The 24,018-nt window shown below is 47.3% G+C and overlaps 1 protein-coding gene across 1 annotated transcript; it reads right to left on the bottom strand.

Moving 5' to 3' along the window:
- Positions 1-19,625: 19,625 nt before the first annotated feature.
- LOC123049330 (uncharacterized) lies at positions 19,626-20,988 on the bottom strand. Its single transcript, XM_044472262.1, has 3 exons — positions 20,533-20,988; positions 20,105-20,402; positions 19,626-20,018 (listed from the first exon to the last, which is right to left on the bottom strand). Exons 1-3 carry the CDS (start codon positions 20,841-20,843, stop codon positions 19,785-19,787), a joined length of 843 nt encoding a protein of 280 aa, XP_044328197.1. The 5' UTR covers positions 20,844-20,988; the 3' UTR covers positions 19,626-19,784.
- Between the last annotated feature and the right edge of the window lie 3,030 nt (positions 20,989-24,018).

The following is a 24,018-nucleotide window of genomic DNA, read 5'->3' as shown; positions in this document are numbered from 1 at the left end:
AAGATGTACGACTACATCAACCGCGTTGTCATAATGCTTCCGCTTTCGGTCTACGAGGGTATGTGGACAACACTCCCCTCTCGTTGCTATGCATCACCATGATCTTGCGTGTGCGTAGGAAAACTATTGAAATTACTGCGTTCTCCAACAGTGGCATCCGAGCCAAGTTTATGCGTAGATGTTATATGCACGAGTAGAACACAAGTGAGTTGTGGGCGATACTAGTCATACTGCTTACCAGCATGTCATACTTTGATTCGACGGTATTGTTGGATGAAGCGGCCCGGACCGACATTACGCGTACGCTTACGGGGACTGGTTCTACCGACGTGCTTCGCACACAGGTGGCTGGCGGGTGTCAGTTTCTCCAACTTTAGTTGAATCGAGTGTGGCTACGCTCGGTCCTTGTTGAAAGTTAAAACAGCACATACTTGACGAAATATCGTTGTGGTTTTGATGCGTAGGTAAGGACCGTTCTTGCTCAGCCCGTAGCAGCCACGTAAAACTTGCAACAACAAAGTAGAGGACGTCTAACTTGTTTTTGCAGGGCATGTTATGATGTGATTTGGTCAAGACATGATGCTAATTTATTGTATGAGATGATCATGTTTTGTAACAGAGTTATCGGCAACTGGCAGGAGTCATATGGTTGTCGCTTTATTGTATGAAATGCAATCACCATGTAATTGCTTTACTTTATCACTAAGCGGTAGCGATAGTCGTAGAAGCAATAGTTGGCGAGACGACAACGATGCTTTGATGGAGATCAAGGTGTCTCGCCGGTGACGATGGTGATCATGACGGTGCTTTGGAGATGGAGATCAAAGGCACAAGATGATGATGGCCATATCATATCACTTATATTGATTGCATGTGATGTTTATCCTTTATGCATCTTATTTTGCTTAGTTCGACGGTAGCATTATAAGATGATCTCTCACTAAATTTCAAGGTACAAGCGTTCTCCCTGAGTATGCACCGTTGCGAAAGTCCGTCGTGCCAAGACACCACGTGATGATCGGGTGTGATAAGCTCTACGTTCACATACAACGGGTGCAAGCCAGTTTTGCACACGCAGAATACTCGGGTTAAACTTGACGAGCCTTGCATATGCAGATATGGCCTCGGAACACTGAGACCGAAAGGTCGAGCGTGAATCATATAGTAGATATGATCAACATAGTGATGTTCGCCATTGAAAACTACTCCATCTCATGTGATGATCGAACATGGTTTAGTTGATATGGATCACGTGATCACTTAGATGATTAGAGGGATGCCTATCTAAGTGGGAGTTCTTAAGTAATATGATTAATTGAACTTTAAATTTATCATGAACTTAGTCCTAATAGTATTTGCATATCTATGTTGTAGATCAATAGCTCGCGTTTAGCTCCCCTGTTTTATTTTTGATATGTTCCTAGAAAAAATTAAGTTGAAAGATGTTAGTAGCAATGATGCGGATTGGATCCATGATCTCAGGATTATCCTCATTGCTACACAGAAGAATTATGTCCTTGATGCACCGCTAGGTGACAGACCGATTGCAGGAGCAAATGCAGACGTTATGAACGTTTGGCAAGCTCGATATGATGACTACTTGATAGTTTAGTGCACCATGCTTTACGGCTTAGAATCGGGGCTTCAAAGACGTTTTTGAAACGCCATGGAGTATGAGATGTTCCAAGAGTTGAAATTAGTATTTCAGACTCATGCCCATGTCGAAAGGTATGAGACCTTTGACAAGTACTTTGCCTGTAAGATGGAGGAGAATAGCTCAGCTAGTGAGCATATGCTCAAATGTCTGAGTACTACAATCACTTGAATCAAGTGGGAGTTAATCTTCCAGATAAGATAGTGATTGACAGAGTTCTCTAGTCACTATCACCAAGTTACTAGAACTTCGTGATGAACTATAATATGCAAGGGATAACAGAAACGATTCCCAAGCTCTTCGTGATCCTGAAATTGACGAAGGTAGAAATCAAGAAAAGCATCAAGTGTTGATGGTTGACAAGACCACTAGTTTCAAGAAAAGGGCAAAGGGAAGAAGGGGAACTTCAAAAAGAACGGCAAGAAAGTTGCTGCTCCCGTGAAGAAGCCCAAAGCTAGACCCAAGCCTGAAACTGAGTGTTTCTACTGCAAAGGAAATGGTCACTGGAAGTAAAACTGCCCTAGATACTTGGCAGATAAGAAGGATGGCAAAGTGAATAAAGGTATATTGGATATACATGTTATTTATATGTACTTTACTAGTGTTTATAGCAACCCCTCGGCATTTGATATTGGTTCAGTTGCTAAGAGTAGTAAGTCGAAACGGGAATTGCAGAATGAACAGAGACTAGTTAAGGGTGAAGTGACGATGTGTGTTGGAAGTGGTTCCAAGGTTGATAAGATCACCATCACACACTCCCTTTACCTTCGGGATTAGTGTCAAACCTAAAATAAATGTTATTTGATGTTTGCGTTGAGCATGAATATGATTGGATCATGTTTATTGCAATACGGTTATTCATTTAAGTCAAAGAATAATTGTTGTTCTATTTACATGAATAAAACCTTCTATGGTCATACACTTAATATAAATGGTTTATTAAATCTCGATCGTAGTGATACACATTCATAATATTGAAGCCAAAAGATGCAAAGTTAATAATGATAGTGCAACTTATTTGTGGCACTGTCGTTTAGGTCATATTGGTGTAAAGCGCATGAAGAAACTCCATGCTGATGGGCTTTTGGAATCACTTGATTATGAATCACTTGATGCTTGCGAACCATGCCTCATGGGCAAGATGACTAAGACTCCGTTCTCCGGAACAATGGAGCGAGCAACTGACTTATTGGAAATAATACATACTGATGTATGCGGTCCGATGAGTGTTGAGGCTCGCGGCGGGTATCGTTGTTTTCTGACCTTCACAGATGATTTGAGCAGATATGGGTATATCTACTTGATGAAACATAAGTCTGAAACATTTAAAAAGTTCAAAGAATTTCAGAGTGAAGTGGAAAATCATCGTAACAAGAAAATAAAGTTTCTACGATCTGATCGCGGAGACGAATATTTGAGTTACGAGTTTGGTCTTCAATTAAAACAATGTGAAACAGTTTCACAAACTCATGCCACCTGGAACACCATAGCATAATGGTGTGTCCGAACGTCATAACCGTACTTTATTGGATATAGTGCAATCTATGATGTCTCTTACCGATTTACCACTATCGTTTTGGGGTTATGCATTATAGATAGCTACATTCACGTTAAATAGGGCACCATCTAATCCGTTGAGACGACACCGTATGAACTATGGTTTGGATAGAAACCTAAGCTGTCATTTCTTAAAGTTTGAGGTTGTGATGCTTATGTGAAAAAGTTTCAACCTGATAAGCTCGAATCCAAATCGAAGAAGTGTGTCTTCATAGGGTACCCAAAAGAAAATGTTGGGTACACCTTCTATCACAGATCCGAAGGCAAGATCTTTGTTGCTAAGAATGGATTCTTTCTAGAGAAGAAGTTTCTCTCGAAAGAAGTGAGTGGGAGGAAAGTAGAACATGATGAGGTAATTGTACCTTCTCCCGAATTGGAAAGTGGTTCATCACAGAAATCTGTTCCAGTGATGCCTACACCAATTAGTGAGGAAGTTAATGATGATGATCATGAAACTTCAGATCAAGTTAATACCGAACCTCGTAGGTCAACCAGAGTATGTTCTGCACCAGAGTGGTACGGTAATCCTATTCTAGAAGTCATATTACTAGACCATGACGAACCTACAAACTATGAGGAAGCGATGATGAGTCCAGATTCCGTGAAATGGCTTGAGGCCATGAAACCTGAGATAGGATCCATGTATGAAAACAAAGTATGGACTTTGGTGGAATTGCCCGATGATCGGCAAGACATTGAGAATAAATGGATCTTCAAGAGGAAGACGGACGCTGATGGTAGTGTTACTATCTACAAAGCTCGACTTGTCACGAAAGGTTTTCGACAAGTTCAAGGTGTTGACTACGATGAGTTTTTCTCACTCGTAGCGATGCTTAAAGTCTGTCCGAATCATGTTAGCAATTGCCACATTTTATGAAATCTGGCAAATGGATAAACAAAACTGCATTCCTTAATAGATTTATTAAAGAAGAGTTGTATATGATGCAACCAGAAGGTTTTTTCAATCCTAAAGGTGCTAACAAAATATGCAAGCTCCAGCGATCCATCTATGGACTGGTGCAAGCATCTTGGAGTTGGAATATACGCTTTGATAAGTTGATCAAAGCATATAGTTTTATACAGACTTACGGTGAATCCTGTATTTACAAGAAAGTGAGTGGGAGCACTACAGCCTTTCTGATAAGTATATGTGTATGACATATTGTCGATCGGAAATGATGTAGAATTTTCTAGAAAGCATAAAGGAGTGTTTGAAAGGATTTTTTCAAACAAAGACCTCGGTGAAGCTGCTTACATATTGAGCATCAAGATCTATAGAGATAGATCAAGACGCTTGATAAGTTTTTTCAATGAGTACATACCTTGACAAGTTTTTGAAGTAGTTCAAAATGGAACAGACAAAGAAAGAGTTCTTGCCTGTGTTGCAAGGTGTGAAGTTGAGTAAGACTTAAAGCCCGTCCACAACAGAAGATAGAGAGAGAATGGAAGTCATTCCCTATGCCTCAGCCATAGGTTCTATAAAGTATGCCATGCTGTGTACCAGACCTATTGTATACCCCGCCCTGAGTTTGGCAAGGGAGTACAATTTTGATCTAGGAGTAGATCACTGGACATCGGTCAAAATTATCCTTAGAGGACTAAGAAAATATTTCTCGGTTATGGAGGTGATAAAGAGTTCGTCGTAAAGAGTTACGTCGATGCAAGTTTTTACATCAATTCGGATGACTCTAAGTCTCAATCTGGATACTTATTAAAAGTGGGAGCAATTAGCTAGAGTAGCTCCGTGCAGAGTATTGTAGACATAGAATATTTGCAAAATACATACGGCTCTGAATGTGGCAGACCCGTTGACTAAACTTCTCTCACAAGCAAAACATGATCACACCTTAGTACTCTTTGGGTGTTAATCACGTAGCGATGTGAACTAGATTATTGACTCTAGTAAACCCTTTGGGTGTTGGTCACATGACGATGTGAACTATGGGTGTTATTCACATGGTGATGTGAACTATTGGTGTTAAATCACATGGCGATGTGAACTAGATTATTGACTCTAGTGCAAGTGGGAGACTGAAGGAAATATGCCCTAGAGGCAATAACAAAGTTATTATTTATTTCCTTATTTCATGATAAATGTTTATTATTCATGCTAGAATTGTATTAACCGGAAACTTAGTACATGTGTGAATACATAGACAAAACAAAGTGTCCCTAGTATGCCTCTACTTGACTAGCTCGTTTATCAAAGATGGTTATGTTTCCTAACCATAGACATGTGTTGTCATTTGATGAACAAGATCACATCATGAGGAGAATGATGTGATGGATAAGACCCATTCGTTAGCTTAGCATTATGATCGTTACAGTTTCATTGCTACTGCTTTCTTCATGACTTATACATGTTCCTCAGACTATGAGATTATGCAACTCCCGAATACCGGAGGAACACCTTGTGTGCTATCAAACGTCACAACATAACTGGGTGATTATAAAGATGCTCTACAGGTGTCTCCGATGGTGTTTGTTGAGTTGGCATAGATCGAGATTAGGATTTGTCACTCCGTGTATCGGAGAGGTATCTCTAGGCCCTCTCGGTAATGCACATCACTATAAGCCTTGCAAGCATTGTGACTAATGAGTTAGTTGCGGGATGATGCATTACGGAACGAGTAAAGAGACTTGCTGGTAATGAGATTGAACTAGGTATGAGGATACCGACGATCGAATCTCGGGCAAGTAACATACCGATGACAAAGGGAACAACGTATGTTGTTATGCGGTTTGACCGATAAAGATCTTCGTAGAATATGTAGGAGCCAATATGACCATCCAGGTTCCGTTGTTTGTTATTGACCGGAGATGAGTCTCGGTCATGTCTACATAGTTCTCGAACCCGTAGGGTCCGCACGCTTAACGTTCGGTGACGATCGGTATTATGAGTTTATGTGTTTTGATGTACCGAAGGTTGTTCGGAGTCCCGGATGAGATCAGGGACATGAAGAGGAGTCTCGAAATGTTCGAGACATAAAGATTGATATATTGGAAGGCTATATTCGGACATCGGAAAGGTTCTGAGTGGTTCGGGTATTTATCGGAGTACCGGAGAGTTACGGGAATTCGCCGGGAGTATATGGGCCTTATTGGGCTTTAGGGGAGAGAAAGAGGGACTCCCTAGGGCAGGCCGCCCCCCCAAGGCCTAGTCCGAATTGGACTAAGGGGAGGGGCGGCGCCCCCTCCTTCCTTCTCTTCTCTCTTCCCCTTCCTTCTCTCCTACTCCTACTACTTGGAAGGGGGGAATCCTACTCCCGGTGGGAGTAGGACTCCCCAGGGCGCGCCATAGTAGAGGGCCGGTCCTCCCCCTCCTCCACTCCTTTATATACGGGGGAGAGGGGCACCCCATAGACACACAAGTTGATCATTGATCTCTTAGCCATGTGCGGTGCCCCCCTCCACCATAATCCACCTCGATCATATCGTCGTAGTGCTTAGGCGAAGCCCTGTGCCGGTAGCTTCATCATCACCGTCATCACGCCGCCGTGCTGACGAAGCTCTCCCTCGAAGCTCTAGTGGATCGTGAGTTCGTGGGACGTCACCGAGCTGAACGTGTGCAGATCGCGGAGGTGTCGTACGTTCGATACTAGGATCGGTCGATCGTGAAGAAGTACGACTACATCAACCGCGTTGTCATAACACTTCAGCTTTCGGTCTACGAGGGTACGTGGACAACTCTCTCCCCTCTCGTTGCTATGCATCACCATGATCTTGCGTCTGCATAGATTTTTTTTTGAAATTACTACGTTCTCCAACACTCTCCACTTTGATGGCTTTTTACTCCTATGCCAGCATGCAGTTTGGGCGTCCCATCCTTGCTCTTCAGACTGACAATGGAAAAGAGTTCGACAACCTTGCTTTCCACACTTTTTTGTCGCACCACGGCACCGTTTTTCATCTCACATGCCCGTATACTTCACAACAGAATGGTCGAGCCGAACGCGTCCTTCGCACTCTGAACTACTGCGTTCGCACGCTCCTGTTCCATGCTAATGTGCCGCCTCGTTTCTGGCCGGACGCACTCGCTACTGCTTCACTTCTCCTTAACCTTCGCCCTTGCCGTCCATGGTGGAACTATGCACCTCGCCATCTTTCCAGGACAGGTGGCCCCACCCGGTGGACCCCCGGGACCCTTCCGGTGGTCCCGGTACAATACCGATAACCCCCAAAACTTTCCCGGTGGCCAAAACTGGACTTCCTATATATAATTCTTCACCTCCGGACCATTCCGGAACCTCTCGTGACGTCCGGGATCTCATCCGGGACTCCGAACAACTTTCGGGTTTCCGCATACATATATCTCTACAACCCTAGCGTCACCGGACCTTAAGTGTGTAGACCCTACGGGTTCGGGAGACATGCAGACATGACCGAGACGCCTCTCCGGTCAATAACCAACAGCGGGATCTGGATACCCATGTTGGATCCCACATGTTCCACGATGATATCATCGGGTGAACCACGGTGTCGAGGATTCAATCAATCCGTATGCAATTCCCTTTGTCAATCGGTATGTTACTTGCCCGAGATTCGATCGTCGGTATCCCAATACCTTGTTCAATCTCGTTACCGGCAAGTCTCTTTACTCGTACCGCAATGCATGATCCCGTGACTAACGCCTTAGTCACATTGAGCTCATTATGATGATGCATTACCGAGTGGGCCCAAAGATACCTCTCCGTTTACACGGAGTGACAAATCCCAGTCTTTGATCCGTGCCAACCCAACAGACACTTTCGGAGATACCCGTAATGCACCTTTATAGTCGCCCAGTTACGTTGTGACGTTTGGCACACCCAAAGCACTCCTACGGTATCCGGGAGTTACACGATCTCATGGTCTAAGGAAAAGATACTTGACATTGGAAAAGCTCTAGCAAACGAAACTACACGATCTTTTATGCTATGCTTAAGTTGGGTCTTGTCCATCACATCATTCTCCTAATGATGTGATCCCGTTATCAATGACATCCTATGTCCATAGTCAGGAAACCATGACTATCTGTTGATCAACGAGCTAGTCAACCAGAGGCTTACTAGGGACAGGTTGTGATCTATGTATTCACACATGTATTACGATTTCCGGACAATACAATTATAGCATGAATAATAGACTATTATCATGAACAAAGAAATATAATAATAACCTTTTATTATTGCCTCTAGGGCATATTTCCAACAGTCTCCCACTTGCACTAGAGTCAATAATCTAGTTACATTGTGATGAATCGAACACCCATTTCGTCCTGGTGTTGATCATGTTTTGCCCTAGGGAGAGGTTTAGTCAACGGATCTGCTACATTCAGGTCCGTGTGTACTTTACAAATATCTATGTCTCCATTTTGAACACTTTCACGAATGGAGTTGAAGCGACGCTTGATATGCCTGGTCTTCCTGTGAAACCTGGGCTCCTTCGCAAGGGCAATGGCTCCAGTGTTGTCACAGAAGAGAGTCATCGGGCCCGACGCATTGGGAATCACCCCTAGGTCGGTAATGAACTCCTTCATCCAGACTGCTTCCTGTGCTGCCTCCGAGGCTGCCATGTATTCCGCTTCACATGTAGATCCCGCCACGACGCTTTGCTTGCAACTGCACCAGCTTACTGCTCCTCTATTCAAAATATACACGTATCCGGTCTGTGACTTCGAGTCATCCAGATCTGTGTCGAAGCTAGCGTCGACGTAACCCTTTACGACAAGCTCTTCGTCACCTCCATAAACGAGAAACATATCCTTAGTCCTCTTCAGGTACTTCAGGATATTCTTGACCGCTGTCCAGTGTTCCTTGCCGGGATTACTTTGGTACCTTCCTACCAAACTTACGGCAAGGTTTACATCAGGTCTGGTACACAGCATGGCATACATAATAGACCCTATGGCCGAGGCATAGGGGATGACACTCATCTCTTCTATATCTTCTGCCGTGGTCGGACATTGAGCCGTGCTCAATTGCACACCTTGCAATACAGGCAAGAACCCCTTCTTGGACTGATCCATATTGAACTTCTTCAATATCTTGTCAAGGTATGTACTCTGTGAAAGACCAATGAGGCGTCTTGATCTATCTCCATAGATCTTGATGCCTAATATATAAGCAGCTTCTCCAAGGTCCTTCATTGAAAAACACTTATTCAAATAGGCCTTTATACTCTCCAAGAATTCTATATCATTTCCCATCAATAATATGTCATCCACATACAATATGAGAAATGCTACAGAGCTCCCACTCACTTTCTTGTAAACACAGGCTTCTCCATAAGTCTGTGTAAACCCAAACGCTTTGATCATCTCATCAAAGCGAATGTTCCAACTCCGAGATGCTTGCACCAGCCCATAGATTGAGCGTTGGAGCTTGCATACTTTGTTAGCATTCTTAGGATCGACAAAACCTTCCGGTTGCATCATAAACAACTCTTCCTTAAGGAAGCCGTTAAGGAATGCCGTTTTGACGTCCATCTGCCATATCTCATAATCATAGTATGCGGCAATTGCTAACATGATTCGGACGGACTTCAGCTTCGCTACGGGAGAGAAAGTCTCATCGTAGTCAACCCCTTGAACTTGTCGATAACCCTTAGCGACAAGTCGAGCTTTGTAGATGGTCACATTACCATTTGCGTCCGTTTTCTTCTTAAAGATCCATTTGTTTTCTATGGCTCGCGACTCAACGGGCAAGTCAGTCAAAGTCCATACTTTGTTTTCATACATGGATTCTATCTCGGATTTCATGGCTTCTAGCCATTTGTCAGAATCCGGGCCCGCCATCGCTTCTTCATAGTTCGAAGGTTCACCGTTGTCTAACAACATGATTTCCAGGACAGGGTTGCCGTACCACTCTGGTGCGGAACGAGTCCTTGTGGACCTACGAAGTTCAGTAACTTGATCTGAAGCTTCATGATCATCATCAATAACTTCCTCCCCAGTCGGTGTAGGCACCACAGGAACATTTTCCCGCGCTGCGCTACTTTCCGGTTCGGAAGGGGTGACTATCACCTCATCAAGTTCCATTTTCCTCCCACTCAAGTCTTTCGAGAGAAACTCCTTCTCTAGAAAGGACCCGTTCTTGGCAACGAAGATTTTGCCTTCGGATCTGAGGTAGAAGGTATACCCAATAGTTTCCTTAGGGTATCCTATGAAGACGCATTTTTCCGATTTGGGTTCGAGCTTTTCAGGTTGAAGTTTCTTGACATAAGCATCGCATCCCCAAACTTTTAGAAACGACAGCTTAGGTTTCTTCCCAAACCATAATTCATACGGTGTCATCTCAACGGATTTAGACGGTGCCCTATTTAAAGTGAATGCGGCAGTCTCTAAAGCATAACCCCAAAATGAGAGCGGTAAATCGGTAAGAGACATCATAGATCGCACCATATCCAATAGAGTGCGATTACGACGTTCGGACACACCATTTCTCTGAGGTGTTCCAGGCGGCGTGAGTTGTGAAACTATTCCACATTTCCTTAAGTGTGCACCAAATTCGTGACTTAAATATTCTCCTCCACGATCTGATCGTAAGAATTTTATTTTTCTGTCATGTTGATTTTCAACCTCACTCTGAAATTCCTTGAACTTTTCAAAGGTTTCAGACTTGTGTTCCATTAGGTAGACATACCCATATCTACTTAAGTCATCAGTGAGAGTGAGAACATAACGATATCCTCCGCGAGCCTCAACACTCATCGGACCGCACACATCGGTATGTACGATTTCCTGTAAGTTGGTTGCTCGCTCCATTGTTCCGGAGAACGGAGTCTTGGTCATCTTACCCATGAGGCATGGTTCGCACGTGTCAAATGATTCGTAATCAAGAGACTCCAAAAGTCCATCTGCATGGAGCTTCTTCATGCGCTTGACACCAATGTGACCAAGGCGGCAGTGCCACAAGTATGTGGGACTATCGTTATCAACTTTACATCTTTTGGTATTCACACTATGAACATGTGTAACATCACGTTCGAGATTCATCAAAAATAAACCATTGACCAGCGGGGCATGACCATAAAACATATCTCTCAAATAAATAGAACAACCATTATTCTCGGATTTAAATGAGTAGCCATCTCGAATTAAACGAGATCCGGATACAATGTTCATGCTCAAAGCTGGCACTAAATAACAATTATTGAGGTTTAAAACTAATCCCGTAGGTAGATGCAGAGGTAGCGTGCCGACGGCGATCACATCGACCTTGGAACCATTCCCGACGCGCATCGTCACCTCGTCCTTTACCAGCCTCCGTTTATTCCGTAGTTCCTGCTTTGAGTTACAAATATGAGCAACCGCACCGGTATCAAATACCCAGGAGCTACTACGAGTACTGGTAAGGTACACATCAATTACTTGTATATCACATATACCTTGGGTGTTGCCGGCCTTCTTCTTGTCCGCTAAATATTTGGGGCAGTTCCGCTTCCAGTGACCACTTCCCTTGCAATAAAAGCACTCTGTCTCGGGCTTGGGTCCATTCTTTGACTTCTTCCCGATAACTGGCTTACCGGGCGCGGCAACTCCCTTGCCGTCCTTCTTGAAGTTCTTTTTACCCTTGCCCTTCTTGAACTTAGTGGTTTTATTCACCATCAACACTTGATGTTCTTTTCTGATCTCTACCTCAGCTGATTTCAGCATTGAATATACCTCGGGAATGGTCTTTTCCATCCCCTGCATATTGTAGTTCATCACAAAGCTCTTGTAGCTTGGTGGAAGCGACTGGAGGATTCTGTCAATGACCGCGTCATCCGGGAGATTAACTCCCAGCTGAGACAAGCGGTTGTGCAACCCAGACATTCTGAGTATGTGCTCACTAACAGAACTGTTCTCCTCCATTTTACAGCTGAAGAACTTGTCGGAGACATCATATCTCTCGACCCGGGCATGAGCTTGAAAAACCAGTTTCAGCTCCTCGAACATCTCATATGCTCCATGTTTCTCAAAACGCTTTTGGAGACCCGGTTCTAAGCTGTAAAGCATGCCGCACTGAACGAGGGAGTAATCATCAGCACGCTGCTGCCAAGCGTTCATAACGTCTTGGTTCTCAGGGATTGGTGCTTCACCTAGCGGTGCTTCTAAGACATAATCTTTCTTGGCTGCTATGAGGATGATCCTCAGGTTCCGGACCCAGTCCGTATAGTTGCCGCCATCATCTTTCAGCTTGGTTTTCTCTAGGAACGCGTTGAAATTGAGGACAACGTGGGCCATTTGATCTACAATACATAGTGTAAAGATTTTAGACTAAGTTCATGATAATTAAGTTCATATAATCAAATTATTTAATGAACTCCCACTCAGATAGACATCCCTCTAGTCATCTAAGTGAAACATGATCCGAATTCAACTAGGCCGTGTCCGATCATCACGTGAGACGGACTAGTCAAGATCGGTGAACATCTCCATGTTGATCGTATCTTCTATACGATTCATGCTCGACCTTTCGGTCCTCCGTGTTCCGAGGCCATGTCTGTACATGCTAGGCTCGTCAAGTCAACCTAAGTGTATTGCGTGTGTTTCGAGGCCATGTCTGTACATGCTAGGCTCGTCAACACCCGTTGTATTCGAACGTTAGAATCTATCACACCCGATCATCACGTGGTGCTTCGAAACAACGAACTTTCGCAACGGTGCACAGTTAGGGTGAACACTTTCTTGAAATTATTATAAGGGATCATCCTACTTGCTACCGTCGTTCTAAGCAAATAAGATGCAAAAACATGATAAACATCACATGCAATCAAACAGTGACATGATATGGCCAATATCATCATGCTCCTTTGATCTCCATCTTCGGGGCACCATGATCATCTTCGTCACCGGCATGACACCATGATCTCCATCATCATGATCTCCATCATTGTGTCTTCATGAAGTTGTCACGCCAACGATTACTTCTACTTCTATGGCTAACCGTTTAGCAACAAAGTAAAGTAAATTACATGGCGTTATTCAATGACACACAGGTCATGCAAAATAATAAAGACAACTCCTATGGCTCCTGCCGGTTGTCATACTCATCGACATGCAAGTCGTGATTCCTATTACAAGAATATGATCAATCTCATACATCACATATATCATTCATCACATCTTCTGGCCATATCATATCACATATATCACTTGCTGCAAAAACAAGTTAGACGTCCTCTAATTGTTGTTGCAAGTTTTACGTGGTTTGTAGGTTTCTAACAAGAACGTTTTCTTACCTACGTATGACCACAACGTTATTTGCCAATTTCTATTTACCCTTCATAAGGACCCTTTTCATCGAATCCGTTCCGACTAAAGTAGGAGAGACAGACACCCGCTAGCCACCTTATGCAACTAGTGCATGTCAATCGGTGGAACCTGTCTCACGTAAGCGTACGTGTAAGGTCGGTCCGGGCCGCTTCATCCTACAATGCCGCCGAAACAAGAAACGACTAGTAGCGGCAAGAAGAATTGGCAACATCAACGCCCACAACTTCTTTGTGTTCTACTCGTGCATAGTAACTACGCATAGGCCTGGCTCTGATACCACTGTTGGGAATCGTAGCATAATTTTAAAATTTTCCTACGCTCACCAAGATGCATCTATGGAGTCTACTAGCAACGAGGGGAAGGGAGTGCATCTACATACCGTTGTAGATCGCGAGCGGAAGCGTTCCAATGAACGTGGATGACGGAGTCGTACTCGCCGTGATTCAAATCACCGATGACCGAGTGCCGAACGTACAGCACCTCCGCGTTCAACACACGTACGGTGCAGCGACGTCTCCTCCTTTCTTCATCCAGCAAGGGGGAAGGAGAGGTTGATAGAGATCCAACAGCACGACGGCGTGGTGGTGGATGAAGCGGCTCTCCGGCAGGGCTTCGCCGAGCTTCTGCGAGAGAGAGAGAGGTGTTGCAGGGGAGGAGGGAGGCGCCAAAGGCTGTAGTCTACTGCCCTCCCTCCCCCCTTTTATATAGGCCCCCAAGGGGGGGTGCGCAGCCCTAGGAGATGGGATCTCCAAGGGGGGGGCGGCGGCCAAGGGGGGAAGGGGTTGCCTTGCCCCCCAAGGCAAGGGGGAACTCCCCCCCCCTAGGGTTCCCAACCCTAGGCGCATGGGGGGGGAGGCCCAAGGAGGCGCCCCAGCCCACTAGGGGCTGGTTCCCCTCCACTTTCAGCCCACGGGGCCCTCCGGGACAGGTGGCCCCACCCGGTGGACCCCCGGGACCCTTCCGGTGGTCCCGGTACAATACCGATAACCCCCGAAACTTTCCCGGTGGCCAAAACTGGACTTCCTATATATAATTCTTCACCTCCGGACCATTCCGGAACCTCTCGTGACGTCCGGGATCTCATCCGGGACTCCGAACAACTTTCGGGTTTCCGCATACATATATCTCTACAACCCTAGCGTCACCGGACCTTAAGTGTGTAGACCCTACGTGTTCGGGAGACATGCAGACATGACCGAGACGCCTCTCCGGTCAATAACCAACAGCGGGATCTGGATACCCATGTTGGCTCCCACATGTTCCACGATGATATCATCGGGTGAACCACGGTGTCGAGGATTCAATCAATCCGTATGCAATTCCCTTTGTCAATCGGTATGTTACTTGCCCGAGATTCGATCGTCGGTATCCCAATACCTTGTTCAATCTCGTTACCGGCAAGTCTCTTTACTCGTACCGCAATGCATGATCCCGTGACTAACGCCTTAGTCACATTGAGCTCATTATGATGATGCATTACCGAGTGGGCCCAGAGATACCTCTCCGTTTACACGGAGTGACAAATCCCAGTCTTTGATCCGTGCCAACCCAACAGACACTTTCGGAGATACCCGTAATGCACCTTTATAGTCACCCAGTTACGTTGTGACGTTTGGCACACCCAAAGCACTCCTACGGTATCCGGGAGTTACACGATCTCATGGTCTAAGGAAAAGATACTTGACATTGGAAAAGCTCTAGCAAACGAAACTACACGATCTTTTATGCTATGCTTAAGTTGGGTCTTGTCCATCACATCATTCTCCTAATGATGTGATCCCGTTATCAATGACATCCTATGTCCATAGTCAGGAAACCATGACTATCTGTTGATCAACGAGCTAGTCAACCAGAGGCTTACTAGGGACAGGTTGTGATCTATGTATTCACACATGTATTACGATTTCCGGACAATACAATTATAGCATGAATAATAGACTATTATCATGAACAAAGAAATATAATAATAACCTTTTATTATTGCCTCTAGGGCATATTTCCAACAATCTTCTCTTCGGTACGTCCCCATCTTATGATGGCTTGCGTATTTTCGGGTGCCTTTGCTATCCTAGCACTGCCGACTCCGCTCCTCACAAACTCGCACCTCGTTCTGTCGCTTGCATCTTCATCGGCTACCCCTCCAACTCCAAGGGATATCGGTGAAGAGCCCCGATGGTGAAGAGGCTCTTTTCACCATCATATGCAAAGTCCTTGTTCGCGAGCTCAGAACGGTAGGTGTTCAGAGGAGTTCTTCAACCACTACTATGTAAGAAAACCAGTTTTCTTTCCTAACTAGTTTTACTACTGCCTAGTAGTAGTACTTCACAAGTACTCCCTCTGTAAACTACTATAAGAGCGTTTAGATTACTAAAGTAGTGATCTAAACGCTCTTATATTAATTTATGGAGGGAGTACAAGCTTATTTATATATCCACATGCTGACTTGGTAGTTGCGTTATGCTTTGATGATGCATAGGTTAATCTCAAGTATGAGGATGATACGACGGTGGATGGCAAGGGCATCGGCAGGAAGGTCCTTGATAAGCTGCAGCACACCTACCGTTCTGAGCTCGTGGACAAGGACTTTGCATATGATGGTGAAAAGAGCATCTTCACCATCGGGGCTCTTCCGCAGATAAAAAACTTGCCACGCTAACCATTAGACGAACCCTCACATGATGTGTGTGTTTCCGCGAGGCAGGTGTAATTTGGATCTTTTCACCTAACGCCCTGTGTTTTCTTTGGATGTTAGAGCTAGAAAAGATGCCTAAAGTTAGCAACGGCAACCACTTATCAACTAGGGTTCAGAAAGGCATGAAGGATAAAAAGAACATCATCGAGGTTTCTCCGATAAGAATGCTAGCTAAAATTAAAGACCACTCGCTTGTCTTGATCAGTCTCGATGGTTCTTAGATAAGGAAGGGCGGGCTTTTGTCAGAGGGCGCTTAGGCGACAGCTGGACGACGATCACATGAGGTGGTCGAAATCAAGATCAATCTAATCGACAAGCACCGTCAGTTAGGTTAACTCTGTGTGCAAGTCGGGAGGACTGAGGTGGCGCGGACGGGTTCGGGCAGTTGGTTCAACTAGAGGGACCGACCCAAATGAATCAAAGACCGGGTGTGAGATGGCAAGGATCTGGAGTCCTTAGGTCATTAGGATTGTGTCTCCGGTGCATGGTGCCCACCGAAACATCATCAACGAAGGGCGGCATTGATCGCGGGTGTGACGATGCGGGCCAGATAGGCATTTGCGGCATGGCGATCACAGGAGGTGGTCAAACTCGAGATCGATCTGATCGGCAAGCATCGTCGGTTAGGTTGACTTGGCGCACACTTCAGGAGGAGTGAGGCGGCGTGGACAGGTTTGGGCGGTTCGACCGGTCGATTAATTCGGAGGGACCAACCCAAACGGATCAGAGACCAGGCGTGACACGATAATAATCTGGAGTCCTGAGGTCGTTAGGAGTGTGTCTCTGGTGAACGGTGCGTGTGACTCTTAAGGTCTAGATGCACCTTGTGAGAGTCATACTGTTTCGATTCGACAAAGGCATGGACCGACTTGATATTCCGTGCACACGATGGAACAAAAGAAAGGCCGGGCCGGATGACGCAATGTGACTTGGAGTTCAAGCAGTCACGTGGTGTTGGATTGATGGGGGAGATAGGATCTGAAACTATCTCAAATCAGGGTACGTTTGGTTGGTGGATTCCTACTCAGAAACGACATCTGGTCGGCGGAGAGATAGGCACCACGAGGTCATAAAAGGAGGGGCTGGGAGAGGCAACAAAAAAAGCTCACAGGTTGCTTGGCCCCAAATCTCGAGCATGAGTTTTTTTGGAAGCAAACCGGTGCGTGCAGAGAAGGCTTTGCTGAACCCGAAGGAGCGTCTCGGGTCGCTCCAACCGTATTGACCTAGTGGCTGGATCAACGATGGCTGTTCGTGGGAGAGCAGTGGGATCTCTTATGGTGGGTTCAAGAAAGACGAAAGTGGTGGTTGGTTCAATGGAGGAAGACGAGGAGGTCGAGGAATCTAACTCCGAGAAAGACGAGGAAATGAAAGATCTTGCAGACTGTTAAACCGGTGTGGGTAGAGATGATTATGACAACCAGATTCGATGTGTCAAAATTTGATGGCACAGGAACTTGAAATGTGGCAGATAAGAGTCAAGGACACCCTAAGAGGACAATCAAACCTGATGATGTAAAGCCTGCCAAGATGGATGCTGAAGACTGGAAAGATCTGCAGGAGCCTGAATGATCAGGTCTTGTGTAATGTGTGAATACACCAGATAGAATTGGACCAAGTTGAAAACTCAATTCCCGAATAAGTCCATGTCCAATAAGTTGTATCCGAAACAAAATTTATTTGAGCTGAAGATGCAGGAAGGAGCAGACCTCATCGAGCACATCAATGTCTTCAATCAAGTGTTAGCGGACCAAGAACCACCATGGTTCCGGGTGGCAACCATGTATCAAGCACCAGCGCATCCCATGCACCACCACGCGTCCGCGAGAGACAAGACCTGATGCACCCGCAACAAGAAGCCGCCAACCTAGCTCCTAGCAGCGAGCCGCCACCTTACCGTGGAGCAGCAGCTAACTCCGCGCCAGAAGATGCTAGACTAGAGCGGCGTTGTGCCTGGAGCCCTGACCCGCCTGGTCGGCGAGGAACAAGGCCAGAAACGGTTGCGCGTGACCAGACAGTTGCAGGTAGCTCGACAGTGTTACCCGTGATTGAAACACAAGCCAGAGACGGCTTATATCCCCACCAATTTGATCTCCATTACAGATGCACAAATCTATTTAAAAACAGAGCTCTTTTATCGCGGAATTAGACCAGCAATTAACATTGGCTTATCCATCCGTCGCGTCGGGTCTGCCGCTCAGTTGAAAGCTATGAAATAAGTAGTTCAAAACTGAAATTGGCACAATATCGTGAACTGTTCGCCTTCGCCAACGAAGTGCTAGCATTAAGATTCAAAACATGTCGAGCCAGTCTTGCTAGGCCCGCGTTGCACAACAAGCCGTAGGACGAGTGGCAGAGGGTCCCCCGCTGCCCAGCTAGATCCGGCCCACACGCCCAAGCGCAACAACATTTCTGGTTGAGCTCAACACCACCGCACGCCCATCGCACCACCATGACTGACACAAACACCATCCGCTACAGGATCCCACATGCCGACCTGAAGATCCAGAAAGACCCCACGAATCCAGGACACAGCGCCCCCAAGCTCCGCATCAGCGCACCACCGATCAACAACGCCGCCGCAGCTGCAGCCCCTCGGTCCGTCGATGCTGCCGCCCACACGCGGACGAATTAGTAGCTGTAGCCCCCCTGTCCACCGACGCTGCCGCCGTCGCCGCCCACGCATGGACCAATGGGAGCACCGAAGAAATGGCCCACGCCCACAACCATCGCCGTCCACCACCACCTCCACCTCAGAGCTCAGCGATGCGCGCCGAGGGAACGCTGCATCGTTGGCTACCACCCAAGCCCCCCTGCTCGAGGGGGGAGCCATGACATGTCGTCACCAGATCCGAGCAGGCTTTGGGGAGGGGGAGGGGGCTTTCATCCGCTGAGCGACGACCCTTCCACTCGGCACCCGTCAAAACCAGGATTAGATTTGGAAAGATCCGCCAGAACCGAGCAGGCTTTGGGTAGGGGGGTGGGGGGCTTTTCCTACCACTCGACACCGTCGAAACCAATATTAGATTCAGAAAGATTAATACCCCGGCCCCCGGGCACTTCGTCATACGGTGGAAAAGAACGAACGCACATTTTCGATCCGAAGGAGGACGCGGGGTGAACTTTATTTGGAGAAGAACGAACGCACCTCCGGACACGGGGTGAACTTTATTTGGAGAAGAACGAACGACCTCCGAACGCGGGGTGAACTTTATTTGAAGAAGAACGAACGTATCGATCCGGAGGAGGACGCAGGGTGAACTTTATTTGTTCCCCGACTTGCGAGTTCAAAGTCAAAAAAAAAAAACTTGTTTAAGTTTGACTAAGTCAACATATAGAACATGAAGTTAGTTTTTTGAGATTGTGTATATATTTTCATCTATTGTGTGTTTGGGGTTGTAGATCTGGCACATTTTTTGAGCTGGTCAAACTTTAAAAAGTTACTTAAACTAAATCTGGAACTTCAATTATGTTGAAACGAAGGGAGTAAAGAGGAACCAAGAACGACATTCACACGGAATTTCAGAATTGAGAAGCGAAGACCCAAATGTACAAACACCGGTCCACATACAGGTAAGCAAAGTTGAAGCTAGAGAGCACACTACGAGCGCAGCTCAAACGCCGCGCAACGAACACGATCATCGATCTCAGTCGGCCTTCTTGCAGACCTCCGATTTTGGCGCACTGTCATCATCGAGCGAGGATAGATCCCTTGCCCGCTTGTCCTCCGCCGTCTTGGCGTACACCTCGTTGCGCGTGTGGAAGTACTTCTCGAACGCGCGGGGGAGGAACTTGGGGATCAGGAAGACGAACAGGTTGATGGAGAAGTAGACCAGGTTCGCCACCGCGAGGTACCTGCCGAACCACACCCAGGCCTTATCCTGCATCACGCCGCGGAACGCGGTAGTCAAGACACACGATGGGAAAGGATTCATGTCTGAAACTGGAAATCGTGACATCAACGCACCTGAACGGGGGCGGTGCGGGTGATGAGCTTGTTGGTCCACACGTCATAGACCCAGTCGACGATGACGAAGACGCGGCGCACGGTGTAGAGAAGCGGCACCAGCGCCCTCAGCGGCGGCGAGAAGACGCCGAGCGAGCCGACGATGTTCTCCGTGAGGATCTGGCAGGAGAGCAGGAACAGGTGCGGCGTCGCGGAGCGCACGGCGGCATCGTCGCCGCGCGCGAACCCACCCAGGACGTGCGCCAGCGGCAGGAACAGCCCCACCGTGGTGCCCATCACCACGTACACCTGAAACAGCCTGCTTGCGCGCCGGCGCACAATTAATCATCCAGAACAGTGCATCCAAATATGTATACAAGAACAATCCTCGGGTGCTAACCAATCAAAGAAATAGATTCATCTTCTCTGACATAGTGATGAAAACTTACTTGCTTCCGCGGAAGATCTCCTGGGACGCGGCGGAGTGGACGGCGGCGGCCTCGTCGTCGACCTTGCTGTGGAGCGAAGGGAAGGCGAGGCGGGAGAGGGCGAGGAGGTAGAGAGTGGTGACGACCGGGAAGGCGAGGTCGATGAGCGGGACGAGGCCTGACATCGAGAAGACCATGATGAAGGCGACGAGCTGGAGCTCGATGACGCGGAGCGAGCCCATGACGCCCCCGAGCATCGCCGACGACGGCTGCCGCTCCGCCCCGTTGTCCGGGTCAGACCGCGGCGCCACTGCAAGCGATTTTCCAGACATGGCAGGCAGCTACCTCAATCAGCCCGCTATCAATATACAGCTACGGCAAGTGCACTACCGATCGCCGATCGCCCGAGTAATGAACAGAGCAGCACCGCGGGACTATACTTTACGAGAGGAAAGCAGAGGAAGGGGTAGCAGGAACTGGGCAAGAGGGAGTGGGAGTATTTGTTTGTTCGCTGGCGCCGGTCAGATGGGGTACGTGTCCGCACATACGGCGGGGCACGTACCGGGCCGAGGACACGAAGGCTGGCTGCGTGGCACTTTTCTGGTAACGCATTTTCATTTTCAATGCGACGCCATCTAGTTTGGGTACATCTGTCTTCCATGCTCGCGCCTGGATGGTTCCACCGGGAAGAAAGGAAAGAGAGGAACAGCGTCGAGGCTCCAGGATGAGATTGTGTCATAAGTTCCTTCTAAGGCTTCTAGCAGAAGATTACGTAAAAATCATGAATATTTTCAAACGGATTTTTTTTGTTATTTATAAAACATCATAAATTCATGGAACATTTTTTTCTTCTAAAAACATGTGATCCAAGAAAAACAAGATTATCGGCTCCCTTGGGTCTGTTCAAAAAAAAACTCATCCTTAAATTTACTTTATTTTTTATTCTTTCACAAACTCCAACCAAAATACTTGAAAGACAGTTGGAATAAATCCGAGTCATATCGTCGATCATTCAAGAACCAAGCAATCACATGAAGCACGACACCGAGATTTGTTAACGAGATTCACCGATATGGTTACATCCACGGGGCTTGACTACAGGCGCTTCTCCCCGTGACACCGTCACAATACCGCACCCGGCCATCCGGGCGCCGGCACACGCCGCCGGCTCCCCCTTGCGCGCCTGTGCTATTGTGTTGGCATAGGTTACATCGTGTGTCTACCCCCGCTATATATGAGAGGTCTAGGATATAAGTGTCCTACTAGGACACGACTCCATATTCTATGTAAACACAATACAACTACAAGTCCAACTGTAACCTGCCTCGTACACTATATTCGACACAACTCCAACAAACTCCACCTTGGCGAATATACTCCACCACCCTGGATTTGTCCATGCGTCAAACTTCCATGTACATTGGACTTGAGCTTATCTCATGAGTACCGCTGCTACTCCAAAGACTCCATGTGACTCCACCTGCAACTTCTAGTCCCTTCTTTTCTTGACCACAGTCAACACTCGAGCAAAGTTAAGTTCCTATTACTCTAGTTTGCGCTCCCAACTTTCAGAGTATCAGTCCAACGACATCACACACTGATCACTGACCTGCGTGAAAGTGAACAACTCACATATTGGGTGTCACACATAAGAGTTACCTGAACTCAACATCACCGCTCCTTTCTTGACCGTCTGTCTGAAACTTGAAAGAATTTCACCGTTGCTTGTAGTCATCCCGAGTCAAATTCACAGTTTTCTCACCACATGTATGACCACCAGAGCCCTGGCCCGTCTCCATGCCTCGTGCATACTGCACGCCTCGCCGCTATTACCGCGTCGAGCCTCCGCTATCCTGGTCGAGTCTCAAGGGTCGTGAACCCACACCACTCAACCCCCACTGCAGAGTACCACCGATCATCATCAACCGATGACGATTTTCACGCTTCCATCAGACCACTGGGCTCCAGTCCGAACTACGTGTCCCTCGCTTTTCCCGCCTGCTGAATAGGCTTCGACCCCGTCGACTTACGTCGTAGCCCCTCAATCCAGCTCCACCTTCAACATGACTCCATGGTAGATGATCAGTCCACCCACGCGCCCCGTCGACTTCAAGCTCCGCGTATACACCACCTTGAATCAACCCTGCGCCATAGTCTTGTCGAAGCCGCACAAGTCTCGGGCATTTGCCACGTGTTTCCACGCCCCAGAAGTCGGTCACCATCAGCATCACGCTCCTAATGTCGTCGTCGTCGATCCCACCACCGTCTTCTGTACCAACCGACTCACGTCGATCCGTCAGACTGTCCAGTCCGACCCAGCCGAACATATATATCCGACTGCAACCATGCTCCACCCTGCGTCGTGTCCACCCGCACATCTGTGCATGTCTTAGACACCATGTGTACGCATGACCCTGCATGACGCACTTATACGCACGCCTCCGCAGCCTGTCCATGTGTTCCAAGCCAACTCAGCAAACCGACCCAGGAAAAACTTCCATGCAAACTGCACAAATCTTCATTTTCCCTGTCACTCTTTGCTATTGCTTCTTCGTGCATCTTATAGCAAAAAATAGATCGTACTTGATCCAGCCAAAAACTGCTCTTGTACACATACGTGAACCTTGCCGCTCCTTTTTTTCCCAAACAAACCTCACGTAGCTTGTGATTGAAGAGCAAATACGTAACCTCCAGTACCGCTCCAGATCGGAGTTAGCACACGCGCAGCCAACTCGGCTAGCAGCTCTCCTGGACCGCAGCCCCACGCGTGTGTTTACTAAGATATTGCATCGTCTGCGCTTGGCCAACGACCGACACGACACGCGCTTTCCAAACGTTGCCCGTGCAACGCGCTTGCCTCGCACCGAGTGGACGCCGTACCCTAGCGCTCTGCCTGCAGCCTGCTTTTGCACATCACGCCGCCGCCATCAAGTATCTCGCCGAGATCCCTTGCGTCCGATCCAATCTGCCTGCGTCGCCCGCTAGCAATCACAACATGTACCCGTGCCACCTGACGCTCGCCCGATCGATCGCCTTATCGACGGTCGCACGTCTCGGCTCGTCTTTTCCTCTAGATCAACAGGATCCGCTACCTCCAGACAACCTAACTCTGATACCACTTGTTAGAATAAATCCGAGTCATACCATCGATCATCCAAGGACCAAGCAATCACATGAAGCACGACACCGAGATTTGTTAACGAGGTTCACCTGGCTACATCCCCGGGGCTTGACTACGGGCGCTCCTTCCCGTGACACCGTCACAATACTGCACCCGGCCACCCGGGCGCCGGCACACGCCGCCGGCTCCCCTTGCGCGCCTGTGCTATTATGTTGGCATAGGTTACATCGTGTGTCTACCCCCGCTATATATGAGAGGTCTAGGATACAAGTGTCCTACTGGGACACCACTCCATATCCTATGTAAACACAATACAACTACAAGTCCAACTGTAACCTACCTCGTACACTATATTTGACACAACTCCAACAAAGACGAGTCACTTC

The sequence above is a fragment of the Triticum aestivum genome, chromosome 2D (genome assembly GCF_018294505.1).
Source record: "Triticum aestivum cultivar Chinese Spring chromosome 2D, IWGSC CS RefSeq v2.1, whole genome shotgun sequence".
Classification (NCBI taxonomy): domain Eukaryota; kingdom Viridiplantae; phylum Streptophyta; class Magnoliopsida; order Poales; family Poaceae; genus Triticum; species Triticum aestivum.
The sequence above is the reverse complement of the archived record's forward strand: the minus strand, read 5'-3'. Positions and strand labels throughout refer to the sequence as shown.